The 10242-nt window shown below is 36.8% G+C and overlaps 1 protein-coding gene across 2 annotated transcripts in view; it reads left to right on the top strand.

Moving 5' to 3' along the window:
* Positions 1–457: 457 nt before the first annotated feature.
* The window catches only part of CYB5R1 (cytochrome b5 reductase 1), a 30009-nt gene continuing 20224 nt past the window's right edge, over positions 458–10242 (top strand). For both annotated transcript variants that reach the window (XM_072422366.1, XM_072422358.1), the window contains exons 1-2: positions 458–678; positions 9649–9795. In XM_072422366.1, coding sequence (XP_072278467.1) covers positions 664–678; positions 9649–9795 — 162 coding nt within the window. In that variant the 5' untranslated portion in view covers positions 458–663. The remainder of the gene's footprint in view (positions 679–9648; positions 9796–10242) is intronic.

Here is a 10242-nt window from a genome sequence, read left to right as displayed (position 1 = left end):
AAAAGATTAATTTAATTTATTATATTATTAAGACCATGTTTTTCATGTTCAAAAAGAACATAATTTACGATTTCTTAGATATGTGATGCATTTTTATTCTGTCCACGACTATCTGCATCAAGCTGATATGTTTACCATGATTATTTAAAAATCTAAAAAAACAAAATAAATTTACTTTACAATTTGCTTCAAGATCAAACAAAACCCATTGACAATCTAGCATATTTAGCTTTCTTTGCTTAATTAAATATTAAACAAATGATAAATAATGTTAAAAAAAGATAAACAATGTACCAAGAGTAATGATGTCTTACAAATTTATGCAAATTTCAACTATGCTGTAGAAACAAAACTGGAAAAGTGTATATTTTAGTCAAACAAATAATCAAAGTATTGGGCTGATAAAGGAGGGGCTTTAACTCCCAGACACACAGTCCCATACTCACAAACAGCCATCTACAGTGCCAGACAACCAGTTTATGCTTTCATTTTATCTTTCTATAAAAAGGCAGCAGCTGCTATATCCTACAGATACTGCTGATCAGGAAGCACAGTCTGGTCCACAACAGTCACAGTTATCTGACATAATTTGTTAGATACAGATAATTGAACAACGCTATTTATTGTTAGATACAAAAAACTGAACAATATTTCTGCCCTAACATGGAGTTTCTGCAGGTTAGTGCTTTTTCTTTATACTAGGAAATGTTTGAACTATTATCATGTGTTGTGCTGCTTGTTGTAACAGTTGCATTTGTCATACTACCCTGATGAGCAAGTTATATGTTTTGATTTAGTTATAATTAAATTTTAGCTTAAATTTGTTTTAAGTTATTGTATGATAGAAAAAAATCACTGGTCACATTGAATTAATCTTCCCACACATCTACAATTTAATATTTATTTATTTTTAACCTGCCAGTGTTAATCAAGACTATTGGTCATTACTCTATATGTAATCTTTTAGGAGATGACCTCTGATAGGATTACTATGTATGCTTTTTCCACATGGAGATGTTGCTTCACACTTGTTAACTTTAAAACAGTTTGTATAATCAGATCAAAGGTCTTTGGCCAGCTTTAGTTCACTATCATATTATGATCATTATTACTTTATTATTCAATATAATGACCTCATATTTCAATCATCAATCTTGATTAATAAATTGGGCGGAGCATTCAAACTATCCCAAATTTGTACAAGTTAAAAGGAAGATTAGGATTTAGTAAAAAGATTGCAATATTATAACAGAAAGTTCTTTCTGTACAAATAGTAAATGAAAAAAAAAATTACACTTTTTTAAAATGTATATTAATTAACTTGTTGATTTGGCTAAATGTTTCTCAACATAGTTCTTTTTAATGCCATATATCTAATTAAAGATGAAATCCAAGAACAAAATGATGCTAAAATATTTAAATGTATTCTTTACGTTCTGTACATGATAGCACTTGCATACCTAGATATTATCTTTTATTAGTAGCAGTGAGTTCATTGCTGTGCTGCAAATAGACTTCAGAGCTTGGGTGGGATCCTTTGCAATAAGAGGTATCTAAATTGTAGAGAACAATATTTTAGGGGGGGGCAAGTACTTGAAAATCACCCTACCCAAAAAGAGACAGAAGCGGCGATTGCTCTTTATTACAGGAAACTCATAAATTCCTTCTCATTGCAAAATATTCAAACAGTGCTGTTAGGCAGTGGGGAAGGCTGAGTTTTGGGATTTATCGGTAGAGGAAAGACCAGCAGGAGAAGGGAAGTCCTAATTCCCCTATATGGATATTTAGCAGTGAGTTATTAAGTAATGTACTATGTCGAGTTCCGCAGACCTCAGCTTTAGAAACAGGCTTAGGGAGCCTAACTATCTCATGCAGGTGCACTCAAATATGGAAGCTTTTCCTAACTTGAATCTTCTGCAATATTGCAAACTTTGGTAGAAGTCGTAACATAGATCACATAGCTCACTAAGTAGATTCCTCAGATTTCAATGTGGGATAAAAATGTTTGCGTGATAAAAAAATGTTTGCTTCCATGGCAGAGGGATCATGGGGAAAAAAAACACTTTTGCAACTCATTATTGACTTTTAACTCCTAAACCGCTCTATTGCCTGCACTGACTTGTGGAAACATGCAGTTAGTTTGTGTTTAATTTCACTTAAAGGGTGTGAATAAGGTTCAGGAGAGCAGTATTTTCTAGAATCAAGAATATAGGAACATGTTACTTCCATGTTACTTCTCTTTTTTGCTCAGTCAGGCAGGTTGCACCCCCCTCTTCACAGACTCTTTTTCTACAATCATTTTCTTTGATCTACACATTATATTTTACGAGTAAAAAAACAACAACAAAGAAAAAAGCCTATTTTAGTCAAATTTGTAGTTTATGTTATTTCTGGTTTAAAAATCCCAATTTACACAATCAAAATAGATAAATGTGCCAATTTAAAGGTACAATAAAGCTATGGTAACATAAAAGAGATGGTGATCTTTCAAATGGTACTATCTATGTGCTGGTTTAGGTATTCAACACATCAATGTTTTTTTAATTCAATAATTCCTATTTGACAACCTAAATAAGTCACTTTTAAGTTCTACTTCATTCAGTTCAGTGTAATTCTTCTTCCATTAAAATCAACTGATGTACTCATTCGCTGCACTCCATGCATCCTCCATTTACTGTGCAGCCTAATCCAAAACAAATTAATGGCATGACAGTTAAAAATTCCTTTGGTATGTAAATAAAAGAAGCCTATACTCCATATCACTGAAACACAGTTCAACACCTTAAAAAATATTTTACTTTTAATTATATTTATAGATTATTGTTTATCATTAACACTAGATATTATGGTAAAGCAACTTGGGTTGGTAAAACTAGCAAGAGATTCCTAAAGTATAATTAGCTCCTATTGAAAGCAGAGCAGGGGGTCAATGTTTTAGAGATAAGAGGTCCCCCTTTCCCACATTATGAAACAACAGCAACAAGTTATATTTATTCTACTGTTTAATAAATGTGCACTTTTTGCCTGGTCACTAATAAAACAACTTTATTACATAGTTACATAGTAGGTCAGGTTGAAAAAAGACATAAGTCCATCAAGTTCAACCACAAGGGAAAGAAACATATCCCAGATATAAAACCCTATGGACATAGCTGGTCCAGAGGAAGCCAAAAAAATCTCTGGTCCAATTTGCTTCATCAGGGGAAAAAGATTCCTGATTCCATGAGGCAATTGGATGTTCCCTGTATCAACGGTTACTGTTATCTTTACTTTAAAGCTTTAATAACCATACTTTTTGTTAAAGTAATCTATAGTAGTTGCTGAAACTACTTCCTGAGGGAGCCTATTCCACATATCACATATTTCCACAATCCCTTCCTTATCTGGAGCTTAAACTTCTTTTCCTCCAGATGCAAAGAGTGCCCTCTTGTTCTTTGTAATGATAGCCATCCTGTAAGGACTTAATTCCATTACATAGTTTGGTGTCATCTGCAAACACAGAAATGGTAATTTGATTCCCAATCTATATATCATTTATAAAGATGTTAAACAGTAAAGGTCCCAACACTGAACCCTGGGATACACCACTAATAACAGACCATCCAGAATATGAATTAATAATCTCTACTCTCTGGATGCAGTTTTTAGACCAGTTCTCCATCCATTTACAAAATGACTTTTCTAAACCTTTTAAACCTTACTTGCATATTACCCATCTATGAGGTACTGTTTTAAATGCTTTAGCAAAGTCCAAGTGCACTATATCAACTGCTGTTCCACTGCCTACCTGTTTACTTCCTATCACTTAGAATAATATTTTCTAACAGAAACTCCTCTATATGGTGCTTTATCAAACTCTCTAAGACCTTTTCAGCTATGGACCTAACTGGTCTGTAGTTACCTGGTCATGACTTTGATACCTTTTTGAAGATAGGAACCACATTGGCCTTACGCCAATCTATTGGTACCATGCCAGTGATTAGTTTCTAAAAATTAGAAATATAGGCTTTGAAATAACTGAGCTCAGCTCTTTGAGGTCCTGGTACTTTGTCAACCTTAATTTTGCCCGTTTTTCAATCATATCAGTTTTGAGCCATTGTGAAACAAGTAGGGCAGTGACATTGCTAAAATGAATTTGGACCTCATGAATTTGGGCTCTGCCATTTTCCTTTGTTTACACCGAGCTAAAAAAAAAGTTTAGTAAATCCGCTTATTCTTTATCCCCAGTTACCAGCCCAGAGACTGCCTTACATGCTCTACATGCCTACATGCTCAGATCTGACCTTTTTGCTATTACTATGATTAAAAAAATGTTGGGGGTTTGCCTTATTTTCCTTTGCAATCTTTCATTTTGAATTTTTGCAAATTTTATCTCTTTTTTACATGTTTTGTTATATTCTTCATTCTTCAATATTTATAGGTTCTTTAACAGACTATGTGCTAACCCTAAATATCACAAGACAGATTGGTGAGAGTAAAGAGAGCAGAGTTTTTTTCACAAAAACAAAAAAATTGTATTTAGTGTATCATTATTTGTACATCAGTTCACAAATCGCATTGACAAATTTAGTTACATTTGCCATACAGAACAGTCTTTCCATGCACATATATACAGTAAATACAGAAAAAGTCACAAAGTGTCAAATGTCATCAAATATGATTCACTAGTTTGATATTGGACCACAGTAACTTTTTGAGGGTCCACAAACTGTTGAATTGGCCTTATGAGGCATCTCAACACCTTTGCTTCAATCATGTTGGTAATTGCACCCGACGCATTTCGCCTTGTTAGGCTTCCTCAGGGGTAGTAGCTTTGCAACATGTATTTTGGCACTTGAGGTGTTAATATCTAGGCCAATAAAGATAAGTATTAATTACATTGCAGGTGTGTAATCAGATATTTATTTTATTATAAACAGTCTGTAATCACTTCTAATATCAATATGGGCTGGTAGTAAGCAAACCCATTCACATATTAAGGAATAAATATCAATATTGGTCATACTCTAATGGAAACATAAACTAGTGTGAAAAAGAACTCACATGATTTCTGTTGAATAGTACGATATGCTTACTGCAAGTGTTTTAAGCTGATGATCGTCTCCTCAACATAGAGAATGATATAGTGATGGATGTATAGAGGGATTAGGTACCTAGGAAATACGTGTAGAGGATGTTTATATATTCAGGCAATCATTACAAGTGTTACAGCTTTTTTTATAATAAAAATATCTATCTTTGGGAATGTTGGGCATTACCTTAGTTTCAAGAGATTCTTAGTCCAAGAGTATATAACGTATCAATGATGGGATCCGAGTTCTGGCAAAGACCCAGCAGACGGACAAACATGGTGGTGTCTGCAGATTCGTGTGCAGAGGAGCAGGGAGATCTAAGAGAACGCCGCTCCATTTAAAGGACGGTGTTCTCAAAGACCCCCCTCTCAGCACACGTGCACGCAGCCGGCGTCTGTGGATTCCCCAGACCTCGACTGGGTGACGTAGGGCCTGATGGCCGTCTGAAAAGACAGGGATATGCGGGGAGGTACTGCCTCTGCCGGAAGTCGGTGTGGGCAGAATACAGGGGCGTCCACAAAGTAGTGGGCGCCCCCGTCCCCGCAAGTCGGGTGGATGAAAGGGGGGGGGGGAGCCGCCCTCCACCCCCTCTCCTCTCCCAGAAGTACAGGGGTTGCCAGAGAGATTCTCTTTAATTGCACATCGGTTATAAGCTCTGCATTTTTAGAAAAAACTAGGTCCAGCATAGTATCTATAAACTGTACCGTAAAATTATCTTGTATTAAATTCATAAATTTCCCCCAGTTTGCTGTTCCTGTAGTGCTATTACTCCAGTCGATGTCCAGGTAGTTGAAATCTTCCATGATTAAAACATTTACAGTTTTTGCTGCTTTTGCTATCTGTGCTAATAGTTGTTTCTCAATTTTTCCTTAGCGCTGGGGGGCCTATAGCAGACTCCAGTATCTAATTGTGTGTTATGCATCCCCACTTGTAACTCCACCCATAATGCCTCTGTCTTTAGGAAAGAGAGTATACCCAGGAATATTGACTGCTCATGTCATGTGAAGAACAAATCCAGAATTCAGCAACACCAACTAAATCCTAATGGTCTTCATTCATGAAGGCTTCCAACTTCCTTATTTTGATTGTTAAACTTCTATCATTTGGTGAACAGACTCTTTAAACCAGGGGTCCTCAAACTTTTTAAACAGGGGGCCGGTTCACGGTCCCTCTGACTGTCGTGGGGCCGTACTATAGTTTGAAAAAAAACAGGAGAACATTCTTATGCACACTGCACAAAACGTATTTATTGTATAAAAAGCATGAAAGAACAATACTATATGCATAGCACACTTGCTGATCATTAAAAAAAAAGAGTGGCGTTTACTTTGGCTTTAAAATTGCTTGAGATTATTCCTTTGCATGGAAAATGCACAGATAAATTTGAATTTTCACTGTGTGTATTGAAAATGCAAATTTATCTTGCATTTTCCATGCAAATGAATAATCTCAAGCAATTCATTAATTTGCTTCTTTTTATACACCCTACCCTACACCCAACACTACCCCACACTTTTTATTAATTAAAAAAGGGCTGCTAAAAAAACTTTGACAGTGTCTGCTACCTGTCACTCACTGCTGCCTTCATACATGGATCACACTGCAGCACGTGTACATGATCAATGTGCATAGTATGTTTATACTATTTACAAATGTACATTGATCATGTACACATGTGCTGCAGTGAGAACCAGTGCAGTGAGAAATGAAGGCAGCAGTCTCTGCTCATACCTTCTCTGCCTGATGGCTTCAGCCCGACAGCTCCAGCGTTACCCTGGCAACAGTGGTGTCACGTGACCGGGTTCCCTGGAGTGCAGATGGCAGGCAGCCAGAACTCAGGCAGGAGAAGCAGCCGGGGGGCCGGATGGACAACTTCAGCAGGCCGTATTCGTCCCGCGGGCCGTAGTTTGAGGACCCCTGCTTTAAACCATTGCTACATTTACCTGCACTGTTTGCCAAATTCTTTTGTTTTTCAGTACAAACAGTACTGTGCAATCCAATGTTTGTGTTTAACATGGGAAACTCTTTATATTTATCCATCCCTCCCCCCAACTATCCCTAATCCACCCTCCACTAGTGGCTGACCCCTGGCTAACCTTTCTGCCACCTTATTCTATTTTGCTGTTTTAGCTACCCCGAGTGTAACTCGGGGTTACCGCTCTCAGCATCTTTTTTTCTACCCAGAGTCCTACTCAGTGTTACTGCTGGGAAAGTTAAACTGATTTTTAAGGAACCTCCATCTTCCATCTATCCTGTCATTGGTTCCAACATAGACCAAGACAGCTGGGTCATGCCCAGCCCCTCTCAGTAATTTGTCCACTTGGTCCACCACATATCGATCCCTGGCACCAGAGAGACAGCATTCGGTTGAAGGGATCCGGGCGATTCTTTTCAAACTATTCTATCAGTCCTTCCTGCATTGCCTTCCCCACCCTTAATAAATGAGCTGCTCTCCCGGCTTTTATGGGTAGCAGTAACATCTAGAGTTGCCACCACTGGGTCTGCCACCTGCACATCTTCACATAACTTTGCAAATTTGTTAGGGTGCTCAAACACAGGGCTGGCCTTCCTTTTCTAACTACAGTTACTCAACTCCCTACATGTTCATCCTGATTAACCTCTCCACCCTCCACATCTAAGCCATTAACTACCTGTTCAGGGAGCAGGAGACCCCTCTCAAGGTGATCCAGTGATTTCATTGAAGCAATGCGCCTCTTCAGCTCTCCAGTGCGAGTAACCAGAACATCGACTTGCTCACATCTGCCACAACGGTATTCACCTAGGAGCTGTTGCTCCATTTGTGCATACATTTGGCACTGAACAAAACCTTCCTCCCTGCTGCCACTTTTTCCCAGTTACAGTGGTTGTTTTCAAGGAGTTCTAAAAGTTTACTTACAGTTTGTAGGTATTAAAAGGATTCAACTCCTTTTGTTTTTTTAAAGCAATGGTAGTTTAAAAAAACTCACACAAATCATATGCTTCCTTATAAAGTTCATTTTTAGATTGCATTAGAGCATTACCAAGGTTGGAAAATGTTGAACTGATTTGGCAAGAAAGATGCTGAGGAACTTGCTTAGTAAGCTCCTTCAAAGTACTGTTGTGTGGTAAAATTATAATTAGGTGTTTATTTGACTATTTTTCATGAGAATAAGAATGAATAAGAAGCCCTATTAAGTATAAGTGTTATAGCTAAGAACAGAAACGTCCATACCAGCTGTAGCAAAAGACATACTGACGTACTGGAATCAAGCTACTTTGGCTCCATAATTAGTCTCCTGCTGTAAATTATGAATGTCTCCCTTTTAAAAGGAATGTACATAGTTTTTAGAAAAGAAAAAATAAAATACACACACAATTTAGTTCCCCAAAAGATGTTATGCTGCAGCCTATAACTGTGGTCTGGCACCTTGGTCTGGTCCTTGGCTTTATAACACAAGAGAATGAACACTTCTTCTAGTAAATTATAGTGCTACTAATGTTGCTAGGAATGTTTTTGCTGTTTCTGTTGGGGTACAAAGGAGGAGGGGGAAGAAAGGAGTCCCATCATTGGATGTGATATTGCTAAATTTGAATGGTAAAATAAACTTTGTAATGTGTTATTTTGCCTTTCATTGAAAAGTGTTTAGGAATTCCCATCTTTTGTTTTTATAACATCTAGACATGGGGCTACTCGCTAGTCATCTACCTGTAAAGTAATGTCTCTCCATTGAATGTAGAAATATTAGCACAATGCCACCCAAACTCTTTTTCAAACCTAAAAATAAATACCCCTCCACACCACAATGTCTGACCTCCAAAGCAATAACAATGAAGATGGCTCTATTCTTCTTTTAGTGCTAAAACAGTGCTTTACTACAAATAATCAAACCATTCACCTGACCTTTAAATTACTACATTTGTTATGATAAAAAGGCATTAATATTGAAAGCAAAAAAAAGCAAGTCAATTTCATGGGCCATTTCTAATATATTTATTTTTTAGGGCCTGGGTAGCTGGGGGCTTGACCTACATACCTTGTATTAAAAGGTGTTAAAAATTTAATGTCCATGCACACTGCCCCCTAAGTGTTTTTTGGGTTTACATAAATATTATCAATATATGGGCTACGTGCCAAAGCCATGCCACACAGCAAATGTCACAGCTTTAGTGCTTTATCTGCTTTTTTGTATATTCATGAAGCCAGATGTGAGTTCATTTTTAATTATCAGTTATACCAAAAAGTATACCTAGTACAAATGTTTTACATTTTGTGGAGTTTAATATAAGGTTAAACTTCCTAAGTGACTTGACTTTGTAGTAGGTGTTGGGAAAGCAAGGATTTTTATTTTTCTTTTATCTTTTAATTTTTTCTCAGTGGTGATAGGGACTGATATGTTTTGTATGCTAAAAATGTTAATGAAAATGTAAGAACGCTGGTTGCAGTTTTAACTTTCAATGACTGGCTGTGTGAACTTTCTCTGCCTGTATAACCCCTCCCCTCCCCCATAGGAAGCTGGCTACCCAAAGAGACAGGAAAATCAAGGCTCATATCATTATACTACACATTTTATCTATTGTTATGCCTTTTTTTTTACAGATAAAAGGAGCATTTGTTGCTATAGGTATGGTCTTGTTGACTGTATTTAGCGTGGCTGCTGGTAACTATATGTACCACAAAAAAAGAAAAAGCGTGACCCTTCAAGATCCAAACAAAAAATACAGATTACGGCTCATTCAGAAGTCAGTAAGTACACTATAATATTCACAATGTACTACAACACAGAATGTCTGAGTCTCCCATCACCTGGTTATTTCTGAAAAGCAGCTTTTGCAAGTCTTTCCAGGATGAAAAAATGGCTAAAGCAGCTGAAATACAGGTCAAATGCACCTGCAAAGAATTCTAAACAATCTCTTATGCATCTTGACAAAATCCCCAAATTTAGGTAGGCCCTTATATTACAGTATATACTTTAAAATGAAGACCTTCCTAACACTATCCATTCAACTTGCAACTAATAAAGTAAGTCCTTGAAAAGCAAGTTGTTTGTAGATCTAAAAGAAAGCATTTCCACTATTTAACTTACTAGTTTACAACTGTGAAAAATGATTTTTTTCTGTAGTTTGTTAAAGTAGAACTATGCACAAATCTCATAACTATGCAATACTTTTGTAATGGTAAATACCATATACC

The sequence above is a fragment of the Pyxicephalus adspersus genome, chromosome 1 (genome assembly GCF_032062135.1).
Source record: "Pyxicephalus adspersus chromosome 1, UCB_Pads_2.0, whole genome shotgun sequence".
Lineage (NCBI taxonomy): Eukaryota > Metazoa > Chordata > Amphibia > Anura > Pyxicephalidae > Pyxicephalus > Pyxicephalus adspersus.
The sequence above is the reverse complement of the archived record's forward strand: the minus strand, read 5'-3'. Positions and strand labels throughout refer to the sequence as shown.